Genomic DNA, 21,853 nt, shown 5'->3' on the forward strand with positions numbered 1-21,853 from the left:
GCCAATTTTTAAAATATGTTTCAAAACAAATTTGTCCTAATTTTTGCTAGCTTTGCGGGCTCGACTGGGGAAACATGTCACGTGACCGGGATGAGCGTCTTGACCTGAATTAATTGATCGTCGATAAAATTATTTTATTTTTTTCTGTGCGGCTTGGCGGCCCGGTACCAAGTCGTCCGCGGACCGGTACCCGGTTTGGGGACCCCTGATTTAGACCATTGCAACTCGGGCTGCAGCTATCGAATATTTTAGTAATCAAATACTCTACCAACTACTCTATCGAATAATTGAATAAAATGTAATTTTGCTTAGTTAAAGAGCAATTATAAATATGTAATAGAAAATAAGACATTTCACTGAATAATGAACAATCAATTGGTTTCCTTTTTATAAGATCAACATTTTTATTTCTTAAACCCAGTTTGTGTACAGAAAGTAAAGAAGGGTCTTGCTGGAAGCTCGTAATTGGAATGGATAGTGGAAATCATGGCTTTAAAGCCATCATCCTCCACCATGCTCAGTGGAGCATGTCTGTGACCATCATGTTTAAAACGGTGTTAGTCAACTCGGCTGCTTGCTCGTATGTAGTACATTATGGGGCTCATATGTAGTACATTATGGGGCTTTGTGCACAAATTTGTCCATATGAGACTATGATTTACTGAAAAAGATGAGAAATAAGAATTAGTTAATTGATTTTACTAAGGCTAAATGTCATAATCATACAGTAGGTTCATGGCTGTGCATTTGTAAACCCTAAACTTACACCTAGGATTGTCAGCAACATGCCAGCATTTCAGTAGTCGCTACTAGGGTTATCACAAAAAACGATGCTTCCAGTACCAATTCGGTACCAACACACAATAAATATGTCAATACCTGCTTTTTGTGGTACAGTCAGAACCAAATACAGTGGAGCCTCGGTTTTCGAACAAATCGGTTCTCGAACAAATCGGTATTCGAACAAAAAATTTGAGATTTTTTTTGCTTCGGATGTCGGACAACATTCGGTTGTCGAACCTCGCGAGATGAGCCGAGAGGACCCACATGCCAACTGATTCCGTTCGTTATTACATTCTCGTTACTCTGAGGATTGCATCAACTCTAATCGTGCCTACAAAGGAAGCAAGTGGGAGCAGTAAAGCCATCCCAAAATACAAAGACGCTCCTAAAGCAATGCGGTTGCGCGATCGGACTAAATTAAGGTCCCTGTGCACTGAGGTCCACTTAAATTTTGGAAAGTCCAATAGAACTTTAAAACTATTTTTTAAATTTTAGCGACCGCTCTGTCATAATAATGCGACCAGCGCGGTGCAGTTGCGCGGTCGGCGGCGCGCTACGGTTGCGCGTTTGGCGGTGCGCTGCAGTTGCGCGATTTGACAAAATTAAGCTCCCTGCGCACTGAGGGTCCACTTAAATTTTGGAAAGTACATCAGGACTTTAAAATATTTTCTAAATTTCAGCGACAGCTCTGTCACAATAATGCGACCAGCACGGTGCAGTTGCACGGTCGGCGACGCGCTACGGTTGTGCGTTCGGCGGTGTGCTGCTGTTGCGCGATCGGACAAAAATGCGCAAATGAAAAAAATGCTTAAAAAGGTGGGGTTTTTTGCTTGAAACTGATTTTTTTTCCCATTATTTGTAAGGTGAAAACAAGATTAGGAATTCGAAATTCACTTCTCGAACAGCCTTCTGGAACGGATTGTGGTCGAAAACCGAGGCTCCACTGTATTTATCTTTTCACTCGGTGAGCTGTCAATTTTTGCTGGAACTTAAGGGGGCAGTATACGCATGCGAGCAGCACGGAGCAGCAGTCAGCGGCGCTGAAGAAGAAGAAAACTTTTGGTTTTTCATAACAATGGCTTTAGCAAGTGGGAGTGGAAGTCCAACACGTTGGCTTGTTGAGAAGCTAGGTCGCTCAAAGAGTCGTCTGTGGAAATATTTATCATCAGAGGCAGATGCAACCGGAGCAATTATAGATTTGTCCGTTTACTGTCACTGTTGTGCCACGTTACGTTATAAATACGTTAACCTGATTATGCCTACGTGCCGTCATTTCCGCATGAGTCAGCTGGTGTGATACGGTTACCAAACATATTTAATGTCAATCACATAGACAAAGTGCGTAGGCAAAGTCTCAAATATGGAAAATTACCTTTGGGCACATGTTGAGGGTGTGGCCGCAAGCCTTCTTGGCTATAGCAGTGTCAGGGATTGGAATAGAGCTGGGCGACCAAATGCAGCTTGGACCAGGGTTTATCGAAGTTGGAAGGGAGGATAAGGGGAACAAGCTAACAGAACTGGCAAACTGACATAACTTAACGGACCGACCAACAGACTGGCTAACTAAAACAGAACTGACAAAGACAGGAACCAAAAGAAACAAGAAAGAAGAACGACATCAACGACGGGAGTGAGGGGCAGACAGGACTTAAATACAAGACAGGTAACAAGAGGCAGGTGACTATGATTATATTGACTGACGTAACATAGGAGGGGAGGGGCAACGTGAACAGAAACCATGGTAACATATAGACATAATAAAGCAACCAGGAACGAGTCGTGACAAGCAGATGGATTAGTGATTTCAAAAGTGGATTCTGTTGTTTTTTTACCGTGGTACCGAATTAGTATAGAGAATCGTGGAAAATCACAGGTATTGGTACCGACTACTGAAATTCTGGTATCGTGTCAACCCTAGTCAGTATCAATATTATTATTTTTAACAGTAACCTTCTCAGGACTAACCATACATTAGTAACGTTAATCACATTGATTTACGCTACGTAGTAGATTTGACCTTGTCTCGTTTCGTCCGCTCTTCGAGTGTAATGGGTGTCTTCTATTCAGATGCTGCAGCATGGAAGACATGCTGTTCTCGTAATTTAGCAAGGTTTTATGCTCCCATACCTTTGACATTGTTAGTGTTTTTTTTTTTCTTTGAAGTTTCTTCTCTTTTGTTGTCGCTGTTAGTGTTTTCCCTCATAGTTTCTCATATCATATTTCATTTCTTCTGCACCACAAACAAAACACGTTGGTGTCACATTGTGACTCTTTAGGGCACCAGGTCGCCTGTGAGGACCGCATAAGTCGCCCGCAGAACTGTTCTAAAATTAGCTCAAATAGCGGCCCATGTCAGTGAACTGCATGTATTTATTTTACAGTCAAACCTCGATTTTTGAACGTCCCAGTTCTCGAACAAATTGGAATTCGAACAAAATATTAGAGATTTTTTTGCTTCGGTTGTTGAAGAAAATTCGGAGGTCGAACCTCACGAGATGAGCCGGGAGGACCCGAGAAAACCCAAACACGCGGCCCAGATGCCGACTGACTCCGTTGTTATTGTATTTTCGTTACTTTGAGGATTATATAACCCCTAATCATGCCTCCAAAGAAAGCACGTGGGAGCAGTAAAGCCATCCTAAAATACAAAGACCAGAGATGGGACCAAGTCACACATGTGCAAGTCTCAAGTAAGTCTCAAGTCTTAACCTTCAAGTCATTTTTTTCTTGGGCAAGTCAAGTCCAATTCAAGTCCTTAAATAGGTCAAGTCAAGTCACATTATTATTGCAATTTTACCCGCAGAATCTGATCTTAGTAGTGAAAAGACAAGATATCAGTAACTTTAAGTAACCATCATTATCCAATGTGTCTAACCTGTTTAAAAAATATGACAATAATTTGGGTTTGCACTGTAATTACCGATATTCAGTAAAATACACCATGGAATCAAACTAAAAAGAAATTACCTCATACAATGATTTATTGACAGCTCAATCTAAACCAGTGGTTTCTTAACCTTTTTGGAGGTACCGAACCCCATCGGTTTCATATGCGCATTCACCGAACCCCTCTTTACGGGTGGGTACCGAACACCATCAGTTTCATGTGCGCATTCACCGAACCCCTCTATGGGGGGCGGTACTGAACCCCATCAGTTTCATATGCGCATTCACCGAACCCCTCTTTGGGGGGGGGGGGGGTTTCAAACATTCAGGTTCGGCCATCCGCGGGGGGGATGACATACCAGCTCTGCCGAACCCCTGAAGCCGACTCACCGAACCCCTCGATCGAACCCAGGTTAAGAACCACTGGTTTAAACAAATGAACGTCTGCCGACAGTGTGACACATTTGAGTTGCAAATATGAAAAAATAATCAGAAAAAAATCTGAAAGAAGAAACACAAAGAGCATTAGAAACATAAAATGTTTCATCTGTAACATCTGGAGACACCAGAGCGCTATAAACTTCAAGTTTCAACATTGTCAGAAATGTTTTTGTTGCATATCTCGCACTGTGCTGTCCCTCTTTTGCCGTCATAAAAGTAATTGCGATAGCCGAAGGTGATGACTCGCGGTACCGCTCCCGCTGACATGTTTGCGCATGTCTGATATAAAGGGGCGTGATTCTCCAATAAACACGTTCGGTAGGTAGAGAGGGCACGACTGATTGATTGACAGGGTAGTGATCCAATCATGACAACGCCATTCTAAGCCTGCGCTCCTACTGTGTTATCGATATTATTTTTTTAAATGTATTATTAATTTTATATTCAAACTGAAAACATAAACTAAATAACACTGAAGTCATTCAAGTCATCGTGTCTCAAGTCAAGTCCCGAACCTTTAACTTCCAAGTCGAGTCTCAAGTTAGGGTTAGTTTTCATTTTTTTGTCAAGTCACAAGTCATTATAACAACGACTCGAGTCAACTCGAGTCCAAGTCACAGTGACTCGAGTCCCCATCTCTGACAAAGACGCTCTTAAAGCAATGCGACAGTGAGCGCCCGGCGCGCTGCGGTTGCGCGATTGGACCAAATTAAGCTCCTTGCGCACTGAGGTCCAATTAAATCTTGGAAAGTCCATTAGGACTTTAAAAATATTTTCTAAATTTCAGCGACGGCTCCGTCACAATAATGCAACCAGTGCGGTGCAGTTGCGCGGTCGGCGACGCGCTACGGTTGCGCGTTCGGCGGTACGCTGCAGTTGCGCGATCGGACAAAATTAAGCTCCCTACGCACTTAGGGCCGCTTAATTTTGGAAAATACATCAGAACTTTAAAAATATTTTCTAAATTTCAGCGACGGCTCTGTCACAATAATGCGACCAGCCGCGGTGCAGTTGCGCGGTGGGCGACGCGCTACTGTCGCGCGTTCGGCGGTATGCTGCAATTGCACGATCGGACAAATATGCGCAAATGAAAAAATGCTTAAAAAAATGCCTGTTTATTTTTGTCTTGAAACTGATTTTTTTTTTTTTTTTTCCATTATTTGTAATGGGAAAAATAGATTCGGAATTCGACCGATTTCCTTCTCGAACCAACTTCTGGAACGAATTATGGTCGAAAACCAAGGTTTGACTGCATTTTTGCTATTCTTGTTAAAATCACACATGTGAACTGAAAATGACAATAATAACACAGTGAAAGCCAAATTGAGCAAATTGGCTATTTCAGAAGTGTGTGTCAAACTAGTAGCCCTTTGCCTTAATCAGTACCCAGGAAGTAGCTCTCGGTTCAAGAAAGGTTGGTGACCCCTGCTTTAGGCCATTAACTAGTTCTTGTAGTTGAATGTAATCGCACCATTCTTTTAATTGCCAACAAAACATAAAAATCTATTTTTTTTAAATATTATCTAAATGAAATCTATTGGAGCAGGCGGCATTACAATACCAAACCAGAAAATGATAAACTACTCAATTTTTTTTTTTTTCAGATGAGAGGATCTCCTTTTGGCTTTCTAAATATCCCAATTCAATCCTCTTAATTAGAGGTGACTTAAATGTTATCGTATTTTCCGCACTATAGACTTATACCCTATTGGCCCGAGTATAAGACGACCCACTCTTTTGTAAAACTCAAGTTTGAAAAAAGACTTTTTGAACACCAAATTTAATTTTTATACAAAAAATGATTACATCTGAAACAAAGGATTATAACAATATATTTGAGAGAAAAATCATGTTATTATGCCTCATTCAAATCATCCAAAAACTGTCTTATCACATTTAAATATATGAACTAAAGTGCAATCACATTTGTAAATGAATGGCTTCTGGTTTTTGAAATGTAAATAAATACTGTGATAAAACAACAAAATTGCAATAACTGCATTAACCATCAAAGTAAAGTCTAACTGTAACTGTAGTCTTGAATCTGAATAAGGAAAAACATTGCAATAAAATAATGCAAACTGCTACCGCTATTTTCATTTTTATTCTTTGTGACAGGGGTTCGCTTTGGCCTGGGGCAGGGGTCGGGAACCTATGGCTCGCGAGCCAGATATGGCTCTTTTGGCGATGTTAAAAACGATATTAAAAAGAATACATTAGTACACTCAAAACATCGTTGGTCTTAATTAAAATACATGCATTTAATTGTATTTAACTTATCTTTTTTTTTTAAATGGTATGGCTCTCATGGGAAATTATTTTTAAAAATTGGGCATTTATGGCTCTGTCCGCCAAAAACATTCCCGACCCCTGGCCTGGGGAGTTAAGTTCAGCATTTGCTTTGAAGATATCTGGCGCCATCTAGCGTTGTCACTGGGTATAATGTCTAGACTCCGAATGTAAGCCGACCCTCACTTTATCAGTCTTGTTTCAATGCAAAAAACACCGTTTTATATTTGGGCCAATACGGTAATTTACTTATAAACGCCTTATATATGGATCAATTGGTTAATTTGTTGATCCATACTGGTTGTACACAGCGCTCTGTCAAAATGTTTCAGTCTGTTTCAGTACAACTAGTACATTACAAGGTCGCATCGCTTTCAGCATTACGGCAACCGTGGTCAGGGGCGTCACCGAAGTAAGCTACTACTGGTCGATCGCATGACATTTAAAAAAACAAACATTTTTTCTATAGGTGAGAATCCATCCCATCGCTTGATTGACATACAGGTAAGCCTGTTGGGAGGCAATCACAGAGAACATGCACAATCGACAGTGACCACACCCCCTCACCGCAGCAGTTTGGCTACACATACACAAACCCGGCGCCAAAGCTAACAAGCTAATCAATGCATTTATCACCATCAAAAATGAGTGGGTTTGCTGGACCAAGTAAGAAGCCAAACCGTATCGCTTTCATACGGAATGGGAGTTGGACTTTTGTTTGCCTCATTGACTGGGTTGACATTCACTTTAGCACAACTCCATCTAGTGGATGCATAACGCAACCATAGTCAACCCCAGTTTGATTAAGTGGCTTCTATTCTATGTGCCTTTTAATCCGGTGTGCCCTATATATGAAAACAAATTCTAAAATTTAAAAAATCAATGAAGGTGCGCCTTATAATCCTGTGTGCCTAATGGCGCAGAAAATACTGTACAGTAATCCCTCGCTATATCATGGTTAACCTTTCACGGCCTCGCTGCTGCATGGATTTTTTTTACAGTGCATTGTGTTATGGCTTCAGATGAAAAAGACACGACAGAGCGGAGTCAGGCTGCAGAGGCGCACTTTATAGTATGTACTGATGATTAAAATGATTATTTTACTCTAGTTATCTAGAAGAAAATGTTTACTTCTCTGTTAAACAAATGCTTGGCCCGGAAAACAAGTTTTGTCCTTTAGTTTCAATGTTATACCTGTATAATAATGGTAAAAAAAGAAGGGTTTCTACTTCACGGATTTCACCTATCAAGGGTTCTTTTTGGAACGTAACCCCAGCGAAAAACGAGGGATTACTGTACTTTAAATGATACTATGGATAGGCGGTCCCCAACACGACATGTTCAAACAAATTTGAGAAAGGAGGCATTTATTGATAAATTCAATCTAAATGATATCTGGCGAGCAAAATTCCCAGAGGAGATCTCATTTACATAGAGTTACCGCTCTGGTTTAAGAAAATCATGCATTGATTATTGGCTAATTTCAAATAGTTTGTCCAAAGATCAAAGATATTCTCACAATGCCTCTTACAGATCATAGAGCAATATATAATCATTTACAACTTTTTACAACCAATTTTACCCAAAGATTGTCATATTGGAAGCTAAATTATTCACTCTTGAGCCATGCACTCATGAAATCTGAAATACTGCATCTAGTAAAGGTTTTTATGGACAAGGCAGATAAAGAGATAGTACGTAGATAGTAAAAACTGGGAACTCTGCAAATTTGAGTCGGGTAAATATTTGAGACGGTATGGGGCTAGAAGGGCCCAAGTTAAAGTCGTCAGAAGAAAAAAAATTAATCTTGCGAATCTCTTTGATATATCAATTGCCACCTGACAAAGTCTTGGAAAATGACAAACTGCAAATAAGATCCCTTCAGTTCAAACTTGACGAACGTTATCGCCAAAAACCTAATGGGGCCTTTGTTCGTTGGAGGAAAAGATGGGTAGAGGAAGTTGAGCAGAATTCCGCACATTTTTTCAGATTAGAGAAACACAGATCTAAATGTATTGTTATTCCCAGACTACAAGCCGCTACTTTTTGTACAACCTTTGAAAACTGCGGCTTGTTGTCCGGTGCGGCGCATCTATGGATTTTTCGTGATTTTTGTGATGACTAATACACATATACACTCGTAAAAAGGCTGTGGACCGCTGTTGTGTGACACTGCTTTGCTGAGCGGCGGGATATGTTACCATACACACGGTCACTCAGGAGAAGAGTGGTGTGTTGATCGCATGTCCATCCGCCAGGCAAATAGTGCCGTATAATTGACACAAAGAAGAGACAGAACAAGATCAAGGTGGACATTACTGAAGAAAGGAAGCTTTTATACACAAACCCTCATTATGGGGGACAAAAGAAATGGATATGATGCCGCTTAGTTTTAAGTTTTAAGGCAGTTGATTTGGCTCTTAATGAAGGAATTAGAGCTGCTCATGCACTGTAGAGGTTTCCTCTGGTCACTAGAGGGCACTTGTGTCACCCTTTTCTTTCTTCATTTCCCGGTCACTTCTACTCTGGAGCTATACGTGTAACTTGTATCACATTGCCAACTTTACTCCTGTAAGTCAGTGGTTCTTAACCTGGGTTCGATCGAACCCTAGGGGTTCGGTGAGTCGGCTTCAGGGGTTTGGCACAGCTGGTATGTCATTGCCCATACCGCCACCCCCCCACCCCGCCCGCGGATGGCCGAACACACCTGAATGTCGTGTAAATTCACGATAACGCATATCTGAACTGGTCTTGCAAAGGCAACAGCAGAAGTCACACTGATTTGCTGGTATGTCATTCCTAGCCCAGCGCCTGCCCTCTGACTTTGGAGAGAATCTGTTGTTTATTTGCATTTCGAAATCCGAAGCCATTAATTTACAAATGTGATTGTACTTCAGTTTACATATTTAAATGTTCAGCTATTAAGATGTGATAGACAGTTTTTGCATGATTTGAATGAGGCAAAATAACATGCTTTTTCTCTCGAATATATTGTTATAATTATTTGTTTCAGATGTACTGTAATTATTTTCTGTATAAAAATTTAATTTGGTGTTCAAAAAGTCTTTTTTCAAATTTGAGTCTTGAAAGAGAGGTGGTCATCTTATAATCAGGGTCGTCTTATATTCGGGCCAATGCGGTAATATAGCATTTTATATACTGATATGTCTGTGCTCTCATGCATTTTTAACACTGCACATAGTCTTATTCTGCACTATCCCACTGATTGAATTCACAAATTTAAAGGCATATGTTTTGCTTCACCAGCTTTTTGTTATACTCACATACTTTGTCATGTGATCATAGATTTGTTGAACTAACAGCATTGATGCATTCATTTTGATGGCAAGTAAAATATTGTCAATGAGAACTTTAACTTGCTCGGGGTCGGATTTTGTTTTCTGTGACAACTCGTTCCTTTTCTGTCTGTCTTTTGCGCTCTCCCGCAATAATGTACCGATCCCCTATCTCATATTGAGTCTTTGTACAATTCCAATAGCTTTCAAATGACATTTCTGCTGAATGTGACGCTTGAGGTAGTCCAACTTCCATTCAGTCCATATTTTACCTCCGTAAACTCGCCCGCCACTTTGGCTTCGCTGCATGTTTTGCATAGTAGACCTTTCTCACTCGAAAAAGAGGAAATCTTACCCAGTTTCACCGTTTGCTCTTTTATTTGCACACACTCCGACAGCCATTCCATCTTAAAAGCATACCATCTCTTATTTACTTTGGCTTGGCAAGTGGATGTGTCGCTGCTCGTTTGTTTCGCCATGATAAGGGGTTAGCTAACTTAGCATTTGCATCTCTTGACTCCGCCGCACTGTTGTTAGCTAGTAACCTGCGCAGGACACATTTTCAGGCACTGTCAATGCTATGATTGGCTATGTACCGTAAGTAAACTATATCATATCATTGGCTGGACACCTGTCAATCACTGATTTACACAACAAAAAGGAACAGAAAGAAAATAATTCGTTCACTTAATTAGATTAGATTACGTATAACATTAGATATTAATCAGTTTATGTTGAATTTTATTTTGTGTGCAGCATAGTTTCTTTGCGTAGAGACTGCACGAGCAGTGCGCAATTGCGAAGCTGCGCAGTTTAGAGGGAACAGTGGTTGTCGCTGAGATTTATACACGTTTATATGTTTGCAGAGCTCCTTCATCTCTGTCAATAAAGGTTATGTTAATAAAAGGTATGCATCCCCAAAGAACCATCTGTTTCCTGATAATATTCTTTGTGTATATTCTCTTAAAAATGTTAATTAAACATTAAAAATCTGCGGCTTATGGTCCGGTGCGGCTTATATATGAACAAACAAGATTCCCTCCCCCACCAAAAAAAAAAATAGCTGGTGAGCCTTATAATCAGGTGCGGCTTATAGTCTGGAAATTACGGTAATACCATTCATCAACTGAATATAAATAGTGCCGTTTTTGATGATCCCAAATTTATCTCACAATTTGGTTGCAACTTCTACTCCAAACTACTATATGGACAAAATATTAATGAAAAAGTCCCAACCCAATTTCTCAACCTTGTAGACATTGTGAAAAAAGTATCAGATAAACTTTATTGTGATAGCTCACTCACTGAAAAAGAGTTTCGAAAATGTTTTGAGCTCCCCAAAAACAATAAGACTCCAGGAACTGATGGTTTGGTTGCGGAATTTTATAAATCCTTCTCTTTTCAGTCAGCTCAATTTTTACGACAGGTTTATAATGAAAGTATTGAAAAGGGTACTCTTCCACCGAGCCTCACTCAAGGGCTTATTACCTTAATTCCTAAGGCCAAAAAGGATTTACTTGCCCTTGATAATTCGAGACCAATGAGTCTCTTAAACAATGATTACAAAATAATAACCTTATTGCTAGCCAGGTGAATGAAACTAGTTTTAGACAATGATGAGACACAATCTGGATTTTTGACAAATATACACATCTCCAATGACATCAGACTTATCTTGGACATTTTGGATTACTCCGATCTGGTAGTTGACAATTAATTTGTCCTTTTCCTCGAGTTCTACAAAGCGTTTGACACAATTGAGCACAAGTTTATAGTTCTCGTACTCAAAAAATGTAGTTTTGGAGAAGTGTTTTGCAATGCTATCAAGGCTTTGTAATGGGCACATCTCGTTTGTCTTCATCGAGGTGTATGCCTGGGATGCCCAATGAGTCCTTATCCTTTTTTGCTGTGTACCCAAATTCTTGAATCTCATATCTCTAATAGTGCAATGGAAGAAGTAACTATAGCAGACCAAGAGATTGTCATTAATCAACTGGCAGATAATACCACAATTTTTCTTAAAAATGCAAGTCAGCTGCCATTGCCCTACAACACAGGTGTCAAAGTCAAGGCCCGGGGGCCAGATACGGCCCGCCACATTATTCTATGTGGCCCGCAAAGACAAATTGTGCATCAAATTCGTGTGTCATTACTAGAATTGCAAATAGTTCTCAACTTTTAATAGTATCTTTTTTAAAAAATATTTGACCAGTTTTTACTCATCTGATTTGAAAACGAGTTATTTGTCAGTTTGTTTTGTAGCTTTTACCGTATATAAAATGAGGTGCTCATACATTTATTTGGGTCATAATGGCCCTCCGAAAGAAGCTATGACTACAATGCGGCCCGCAAAAGAAATGAGTTTGACACCCCTGCCCTACAAGTTATTGATGATTTCTCTAAAGCTTCTGGTTTAATATTAACTTTAAACAAATGTCAATTATTATTGGTTAAAGACGAATGACCATAGCATCGGTAATATATCAGTTCATAAAGAAGTAACTTATTTAGGTGTGTCTATTTGCAAAAATAAAAAAAAACAGAGTACTTAATTCTTCATAAATTTTATCATGTGAATCATTACATGCCAAAGGTTAAAAGGGACATTAATGTGAACTGTTCTTTCTGTGGAAGCCACCATAAGACTGTCCAGCGCCTCTTTTGGATCTGTACACGCTCTGCAACTTTTTAGAAGAACTATGGAAGATTTATTACTGGAGAACACGATATGGACTTCTCTAAAATGGGAAGATGTTTTGTTTAGTATTTTTTAGAGAACAAAAGATGTGTTCTTTATCATAAATTCAATATTCACAAGAGCAAATATAGTGACCAGAAACCTCATTTCAATTTTTTTTATCATGATACTCAATCTTATATAAAGTTGATCAGCAGCTCATTAAACAAAAGGGCAATAAAAGCAATTACCGTAATTTCCGGACTATAAGTCGCGGTTTTTTTCATAGTTTGGGTGGGGGGCCGACTTATACTCAGGAGCGACTTATGTTTTTTTTCACAAATTTTTACTTGATCATTAAGACATCACTTACTTACAAGTATAGTTGACCACTTCCCATGTTATTTTTAGTATAGTTGATCACTTCACATGCTTTATCTTCATCTTGAACATATTCAAAACAAAAAATAGAGAAAACATCAAATAAAGCAATTAACACTTTAAAGCACCATATCCAAGTCCACTGTCTGCTGTATGTACACTTGCTCCATTTTTGCTCCTCTTATATTTATTATTATTATTTATTATTATTTGTTTATTTATCATTTATTCAACACTCTTATTTATTCATTGTTTGTGCCTTCTTGGGTTTTTTTGTGTTGCTTGTATGCATATGTGTACTATCTCACCGAGGGATAGTGGGAACGTAATTTCAATCTCTTTGTGTGTCTTGGTATATGAAAAAAAATCGACAATAAAGCAGACTTTGACTTTGAGACAACAACCAAATAAACAAAACAAAAAACTACATCTGAAAAAGATTATATTTTCAGACGAAACTGGATGAGGGCGCTCTAAATTTCACCGTTGGCCGTGACTCATCAACTGGGTGGGCTTAAGAAAAATGGCACCAAAAAGAAACTCATATTTTGCAGGTTACAAACTTCAAGTTGTAAAATATGCAGCTGAAAACAGTAATCGAGCAGCAGAAAGAAAGTTTGGAGAACCGTAACTTACCAAGCGATTACTATTTCAAGTGACGTCAGTGGCACGGCGCAGCGGTTGTTTACATAAAGGACAAACATACCCACGTAAGGACTACCAGAATCATTAGCGGTGATCATTTCTAAGTGACACAGAGGACAAAGAGTTTGAAGGAATTAAGGATTTGGAGTGACATAGAAGGTTTGAAAAACTATTATGGCTTTTACGCACGCCCGGTCCTACTCTACTGAGTCGGGGGCCGGCGCTCGGCCGAGTGGCTGTCCGCAAACGGTGCATGGGGCTCGGACATGGCCATTACGCACGCCCGGTCCTATGCCATGGCGCTCTCGTGTCTGGAAGTCCACGCCGCCACACGCTTGGAAGTTTGTTTTGTTCAATAAAGAGCCGTTTACCAAACCCACGTCTATCCTTGTACTTTGTTAACGCTACAATATAGTTATATACTAGATCTGTGGAATAAAGACGAGGCTGACGTCAGGGCGCACGCGCGGCAATGTTGACAAAGGACAAGGAATTTGATCGATGGATTCAATGGATTTAAAGTGCACGAATGGTTTGATAATATTGCGTATATTGTAGTTATTTGAAATATAGTTTATCTATCGTTATATGAGCCTTTGGAATATTTTGAAGTGCAAGCGCCCTCAGCCGCGCGCACCCATTGTTGACAAAGAACGATCGATAGATTTAATGAATTGGAGTGACACCGATGATTTTATAAACGTGTTATTCATGTAATCATTTTCTTTAATAACTCTATATGTTACGTCAGGCCCATTCTCAGCTCTTCGTTTGTGTTTGTCACATTAGCATACCTATCGTTTAGCCCAGTGGTGGGCAAACTTTTGACTTGCGGGCCGAATTGCGTTCTAAATTTTGACCGGGGGGCCGAACTAGGAGCAGATGGATGTAGTGTTTGTGTGAAGTAATATAAATGACATGTAAAGGTCATTGCATAAAAGGTTTTTACTTTTAGTAGATACTCAAGCATGGATATTAAAAAGAACTTTTTGAAAACAAATGCATTTATTAACAGCATTAAAAAAATATTTCACCAAAAAACTACTATCAGTGATTCTTATTAAATACGACACTGTTATGATGAATAACATTTTCCATCACTTCAGCGCCTGCAGGACAGATTTATGAAATATGTTTATCTAATGAGGCAAAATCACATCCAACGGCAAACATTCTGACCAAATACATCATCTTGAAGAATCAGTTAAAGAATACATCTAAATAAAGTAATAAAGAAATCAATAGTATTGTTGGTTTCGTTTTTTTGCTAGTGCATCATAGTCTGGAGTAAAATTTGTTGTAGTAATTCTTAGGATAGAGCCGAGGTGTCGGTCAGTTTACCTAGATCTGTGACGGGCTTTAACGTTCATGTGGCTGAACATCTTCTCACACACGTAGGTCGAGCCAAATTGTCCACTCTTTTTTAACATTCGGCACTCAGTGTCCACCTTTCTTTTCTTCGAGCCACTCATTTGGAAGGATTCCAGGGGAAAGTTTGTGGGTGGCATTAGCGGAAAACTGTAGCTGAAAGTTTAGCGCGCGAATTACGAGAATACTGACGTCACAGCCCATGCTCGAAATTCGGCACTGATAGATGAAATAGAGCGCGGAGTGCGCCGCGTCCGTACTCCTGAGTACGCACACACACTTGTGAGTGTGCACCGTGCTTTCTGACGGGGCTCCCGGGAGTAAATGCGCGGGCGGGTGCTTCCCCATCTACTGGGGAAACATAGTAATTGCAGGGAAAATGACCCCCCAAAAAATTAATAATACAATTTATTCAGGTTTGGCGGGCCGGATTAAACGGCCCCGTGGGCCGTAGTTTGCCCATGACTGGTTTAGCCTGTTGCTATCGTATCGAACGATCGATGGATTTAATGAATTGGAGTGACACCGATGGTTTTATAAACATGTTATTCATGTAATCGTTTTCTTTAATAACTCTATATGTTACGTCAGGCCCATTCTCAGCTCTTCGTTTGTGTTTGTCACGTTAGCATACCTATCGTTTAGCCTGTTGCTATTGTATCGAACGATCGATGGATTTAATGAATTGGAGTGACACCGATGATTTTATGAACGTGTTATTCATGTAATCGTTGTCTTTAATAACTCTATATGTTACATCAGGCCCATTCTCAGCTCTTCGTTTGTGTTTGTCACGTTAGCATACCTATCGTTTAGCCTGTTGCTATTGTATCGAACAATCGATGGATTTAATGAATTGGAGTGACACCGATGGTTTTATAAACATGTTATTCATGTAATCGATTCCTTTAATAAATGTTACGTCAGGCCCATTCTCAGCTCTTCGTTTGTGTTTGTCACATTAGCATACCTATCGTTTAGCCTGTTGCTATCGTATCGAACGATCGATGGATTTAAGGAATTGGAGTGACACCGATGGTTTTATAAACATGTTATTCATGTAATAGTTGTCCTTAATCACTTTATATGTTACGTCAGGTCCGTTCTCAGCTCTTTGTTTTTGTTTGTCACGTTAGCATACCTATTGTTTAGCCTGTTGTTGCTATCGTTTCGCCTGTTGTTGCTCGTTCATGACTGTTTTTGGTGTGGGATTTTGTCGAATAAATTGCCCCCAAAATGCGACTTATACTCCGGAGCGACTTATATATGTTTTTTTTTCTTTCACTTTTTGGGGCATTTTATGGCTGGTGCGACTTATAGTCCGGAAAATACGGTACAATTTGTACGTCATATTGTCATTTTAGATGTACGTGATGTGTTTATACCCCCTTGCATAATTTGTACTTTGTTCAATGTTGTATACCAATGCTTTATCATTGTTTCAGCTATATAAAAAAAAAATCAGTGCTAAACCGTGACTTGAGCATTACAATTAAATAAACAAGTACCCAAGGCAGAGAAATTTCCTCGATTATTTTTTGTAATGGAGGTACTCAAGGAATTGTCTCTGCCCTAATTGCAACCACTGGCAATTTGATCTTTTTATTTAATCTGAGTTTTTTATTGAATATATTTGAAACATGCAAAGCCTGTTTCATTTGATACTCTGCACACTGAACACCCTCTGCCGGGACACGTCTATACAGACGACAGCATGTCGGGCGCCAGCGCTTTGGATGTGAACGAGCGCCTTTGCACGATGGAGCTTCGTTTGCAGCAGCAAGAAGACGAAGTGACGGTGATGAAAGCGGCACTGGCCGATGTTCTTCGCCGTTTGGCGGCTTCGGAAGATGCCAAGAAACAGCTGGGAGGAAAAGGTACTTTACTTCAGATTACTTGAGTGCCAAGTCAATGTGTTCCAATCGAGCAGTATTCCTTCAATATGACATTGTTCTATTTTTCTAATTTATAGTTCCTGATTGTAAAATAACCGCAAAAGGGTGGTACCGTAGCATGTACCGATAGCTCAAAGTGCAGATACTGAGACCTACTATCGGTCCTCACTTATCTCCAGTCAAAATGTTTTGCTGTGAAAATGTTTGCAGCAAATGCGGTCACTGCTTTGAGCAAACATTTTGAAAGCAGACATGCGAGTGTCGATCTATACTTTGACATTTGATCAATGCTGTACCTAACACAACGGCACCCTAACTTGAATTGACGTGCTAGCTGTTGAATCACTGCCGCTATCCAAGTCATGGCAAAGTGATGGAAAGATCCGCATATGATTTCAAGACAGTTTGACCTGCCCGAATACCAGGGAGGCCGCACAATATACCCCTCAAAATAAAGTGATATAATATTGCAAAGACTTGCCATTGTGTGCTTTTATCTGAATTTAAACCAGTCAGACGCAAACTTAAATGTGCAAGGCAATCCAATGGGTGAAGCTGAGCTATCTTGGCTAATTAGCTAAAAAGACATTGAGCTTGCTCATTTTGCCACAAAAATATTTCATTAGATGATAAAAATATCATTTCTTTAGGGACACGTTAAATATCACAATCATGTCGATATTGCTTTATGCAATGACCACGTCACACATTTCGCCTTTGTTGAGTTCAACTTTGTATAGTTCCTTAAAAAACAAGCAGAGCTGTAACAAAGAGCTTTACATTAAGGTTGTACATGAGAAGAATCAAAGAGGCAGCCATTTGTGTCATTGTGTGTGGTGCACAAAAGGCGAGATCCTCAAAGGTTAATCAGCGGGATCTGTGTGCTCATGGTGCCAGCGTGACCTGGGCCAGTATTTGTATCAATAAAATTGAGATGTTTGTAAATGGGCCTTCCACTGTACGAGCAGAAAAGGGAAGATGTGAGACTGGAGTCCTGGTTCCTCTTTGTTGAGTTGTTTTCTTTTATCAATCACAAAGGGGAGAGTGGTGGGCAAGAAAGAGAGAAGGTGGCTTCCTCTTTACATCAACATCTAACATTGCGACCGCCTGCCAGTGAGCGAAACGGCAGCGGTTTGCGCATGAGGAAAACTTTCCTTACTCTGTGATATCGTCCAATGTGCGCTTCGTCCTTCAGGTGCAGCATTGTCCAACTCATGCATTACAAACGGAGGAACATCCGGACGGAAGAGCGACTCTGCCTCGGCCACCAGGAAGGAAACCGTGTCATCCGCCGCCAAGAGGTAAGCCGCACACATGAGCCCAAAGCCCAAAAATCAACTTGTTTAAAAATTATACATGCTTAAAGCTTACGTATCACGGTAATAAATTCTACCGTTTTAAGTTTTACTCATTCAGTTGTGGTCTATATAAAGTGGAACTGTCAGGAACAGAGACGGCGTGACCAAATGCAGCACAAACCTTTATTGAAACGGGGAAAAGGGGGAGTGGAACGCTGGACTGCCGGTCTGGCTGGTGTGGCTGAGCAGAAGAACGCAGCGCTTAGTCGGAGTTGGAGGCAGGCAGGTGGTCGAGGCAGGCGGCAATCAGAGCATGGTCAAGGACAGGCGAATAGTCAGGACCCGTGATGGGTCCAGCAACACCGATGCGTCGGCACATGTGTCGAGCTCATAGAGCGAAGCCCCATGTCCGTGCGCGTATCACTTTAAAAAAGCCACGTGACCGAACGAGCAGCATTGTAGTCTGTCAAGGAAGCGCGCTTTAGCTCTGTTAAAGGAAGCACATTGTCAACGGGATGGATCTGCTAAAACAATATCTGATCTTTTGCGGTTCATCCTCGAAGTTATCAAGAATTATGGAGCAGCCCCAAGTCAGATACTGGGGCAATCAAAAGACCCACTTCACTGCACTCCAGCCTCATCTGTCCCGTGTGAATGTGTGTTTTCAACGGCGGGAGAAATTGTGTCCAAAAAGTGCAACAGGCTCAATTTCAAAACATTGGAAAAACTTGTTTTAAATAAAAATTAGTAAAAAACAAATATCAGTGCACAAGCATCCTCTTTCACAACACGTTCACTTAGATTTTCATGTTACGATACATGTTCACATTATTGATTGACTAACTAAAAAATAAAATATATTTTCAATTTAAATAAATATGTGAAACAATACAATATAAAATATAATTACTTAAATTAATTAATGTATATACTAGGTCATCAAACCAAAGTCAGTCGTGTCAACTAGGTCCGAGCCATATCGGATACCTAATATAAAGGGCGATTTCTAGAGGACAGGTTGGTGGTTGTAATAGACGATACATGCGTTAAAACGTCACACAATCAAGTCAAGTTTATTTATATAGCCCTAAATCACAGGCAAGTCTCAAAGGGCTTCACATGTACCAAAAATTGACAATTATTCTCGAATATCCCCTGATCTTAAACTCCCAGGAGGGCAAGGAAAAACTTAAAAAAAACCCTACTGGGGGAAAGACGAGAAACTTTGAGAAGAGACCACAGATGGGAGGATCCCCCTTCCAGGATGACCCATCACTAGTCAGGACAGGCAGCGAGCAAGGCGAGTCGGGTCAGAACACGAGCAAAGTCGGCAACGGGAATCGTTTGAGCAGGGCACAGTGAGCAGTGGGATCACTGGCAGTGTAAGGAGACAAACTGACAACCACTGGCTTGATTCACCAAGTTTAAATAGAGCAGACCCAACGAGCCGTGGCAGGTGCTGGTGATTAGCTTGATTCGGGGTATGGCTGGAAGTCAGGTGACGCAGGCACGTGACAGGAACAGTGATGCTTTTGTCTGAATTCCTTGTTTTGATAGCATCACAGGTCCCTCTTTTCTACTTGTTCTGAGGCGCAACAGAGCAAGCCGTTTTGGTGCAGTCTCTTTAAATGCAAATGAAATACTTCACACCCTACTCTCTCCAGGCCGCAAGATGTGCATCTCCCTTTCCGGTCGACATATTTGTAGTTTTTTACCCGAGGTAGCTTTTACTTGCGCCGCAAAGTTTTTGATTGATTAAAAGATGTCAACGGCAGAAGACTTGTCCATACATACATAACACATAAAATAAATCCTCTCACAATATTTATGAACATGTCTTGCTGGGGCGGATCTAGGATTCTAGGAGATCAGGGCTTAGCCCAGATTTATTCATTATTATTTATTTATTTATTTATATACATACATACATTTATTTTTAAGAAATTGTTTGACTCTTGTTTTTTTTTTCTAACTTTTTTGTTAATTCTTTATTCTCAGATGAGTTGTTGCAGCAGATAGAACCCTTTGAATTTAGTCTTAAGACGACTAAACTAAGGCCATATAGCCTCGACTATTTAAGTTGTATTTTATAATTTCACACACTATAAATGTTTCACAACAGGTTGAGGTTACTGTATTGTTATTGTTGCATGTTGTTTGAGATGTCCGTTGTTGAGCAAGGAAAACAAAGATATGGAGTAACAATTGGTTCTTTATTGGCAAGATCTTGGGTTTTTTAATGGTGGCAGTACATGAGCAGCAGCAGATGAAACAACAGCCCCTATCTCCAGGTCAGAAGGTTTTTATACTGTCCGGAAAAGGCGGGAAAGCGTCACCTGACCATTTGTGTGTGTGTGTGTGCGTGTGTTTGTGTGTTTCTGTATATGTGTGTGCGTGTGTGTGGCTATGTGTATTGGCCAATACACAACACAGTTGTGTGCTGTATCCGTGTTCTGTTTGAGCAGTTATGTTTATATAAAATAATGAGAAGATTTGCACACTAGTATTGTTAGAGATTTGCTCACTCTAACTTATTTTGCAAGAACCACACGGGAGACAAGCAAGTCCTTTTAGACACCTGCAGGTGGAGAGTTCACTCGTTCAAGGAATGAAGTCTGAAGCCTCCTTCCTGCAAGAGGATATTTATTAAGAGAAACAGAGTGGGGGTATGGGTAGGCTGGCTAGAAAGCCCTTGTCCTCTAGTCTAAACATGTCAAGGGATGTTTTACGACCTTGTGATAAGGAGGACAAGGTAAGGTATTTATTACCTGTTGCATTCCAACATAATCCTACGATAAAGATAACCTGGAAAACCCTAACATCTCCCTCCTGATTTATCATATGATTATGCCACCCCAAACAACAAAGACAAGCAAGAAAAAAAAACATATATATACGTATAATGAAGAAAGAAGAATAGTAAAAAAAAAAATAAAAAACAACAAACAATGATAGCAACACTTCCCAGTAAAGATGAGGCATTACCTCAATACCCCAGATCAAACTTATTGTGTAAGCGAAAAACCTGCTGGCCAGATGTTATTAGCAGGAAAATTCTTACACGGCCCCTCTGCCTTAGGCGACCAGAATGCTATCAATAAAAAATAAAAAGAAAAACACAGAAACAGTACATCATTGTATCCATCACTTGCGAAGCATTTTCGATGGTCAAATCATCAAGTTTCTGTAAAACATGCTCAACAGAACAGCATCTACGCAATCCACGTTTCATTATCGTCATCACATCCATCATCTCTAAGAAGTTGTATATGAACTTGGGCTACAGTAGAGGACACAAACTTTGACACAGCAGACTTCAAACATGGGATTACGCAGGTCGTAAACAAGCACAACACCACCAGCACAACAAGCACAGGAGACTACTGCTGTAAGTTCTTCAGCGAATTCATGGCGTCGTTTATCTGGGTGTCATTTTCTCCTAGCATGTATGTGCAACAGGAAGTCCCAATGATGTGGCACACACCACCTTGTGCTGCCGTCAACAAGTCCAGAACCATCCTGTTTTGCAAGACCATCAGTCCAATAGCCTGAATCTCCCTATTTTGTCCATCGTTGACTTGCAGTGAGAGATTCACAAAGGATTGAAAACGATAGTTCAGTGTCTCGATGAAGAGCGATAGTTTCCCAACCCCAATCTGAGGAAAGAGCGGAAGGACAACTTTGTTTCTGACGGACCATACTTTATGGTCATCTGGAACGTTCGCACCCCAGACAGGGTCATGAGGGTCAAAGGTTGCAACTGCCCTGCGTCGACGTCCAGAAGAGTTATGTGCTCCTGTCAGCTGATGATGTCGTATCCTGTAGGTGTGGTCTGTCACCCACATTGGTGCACACACTCCTGTCCAGTTGGCGGGCAGCATCGGATAAACCTTG

General features: G+C 40.3%; 1 protein-coding gene across 4 annotated transcripts in view; it reads left to right on the forward strand.

The window, feature by feature from the left end:
* The window catches only part of eml4 (EMAP like 4), a 61,551-nt gene that overhangs the window by 2,017 nt on the left and 37,681 nt on the right, over positions 1–21,853 (forward strand). For all 4 annotated transcript variants that reach the window (XR_015860485.1, XM_088385443.1, XM_088385444.1 and 1 more), the window contains exons 2-3: positions 16,473–16,643; positions 17,857–17,962. Coding sequence is in view for 3 of the 4 variants with exons in the window: in XM_088385443.1 (XP_088241569.1) it covers positions 16,473–16,643; positions 17,857–17,962 (277 nt within the window). In the remaining variant the exon portion in view is untranslated. The remainder of the gene's footprint in view (positions 1–16,472; positions 16,644–17,856; positions 17,963–21,853) is intronic.

This window comes from Syngnathus floridae, chromosome 9 (genome assembly GCF_059516105.1).
Source record: "Syngnathus floridae isolate MCC-2025c chromosome 9, RoL_Sflo_1.0, whole genome shotgun sequence".
NCBI lineage: Eukaryota > Metazoa > Chordata > Actinopteri > Syngnathiformes > Syngnathidae > Syngnathus > Syngnathus floridae.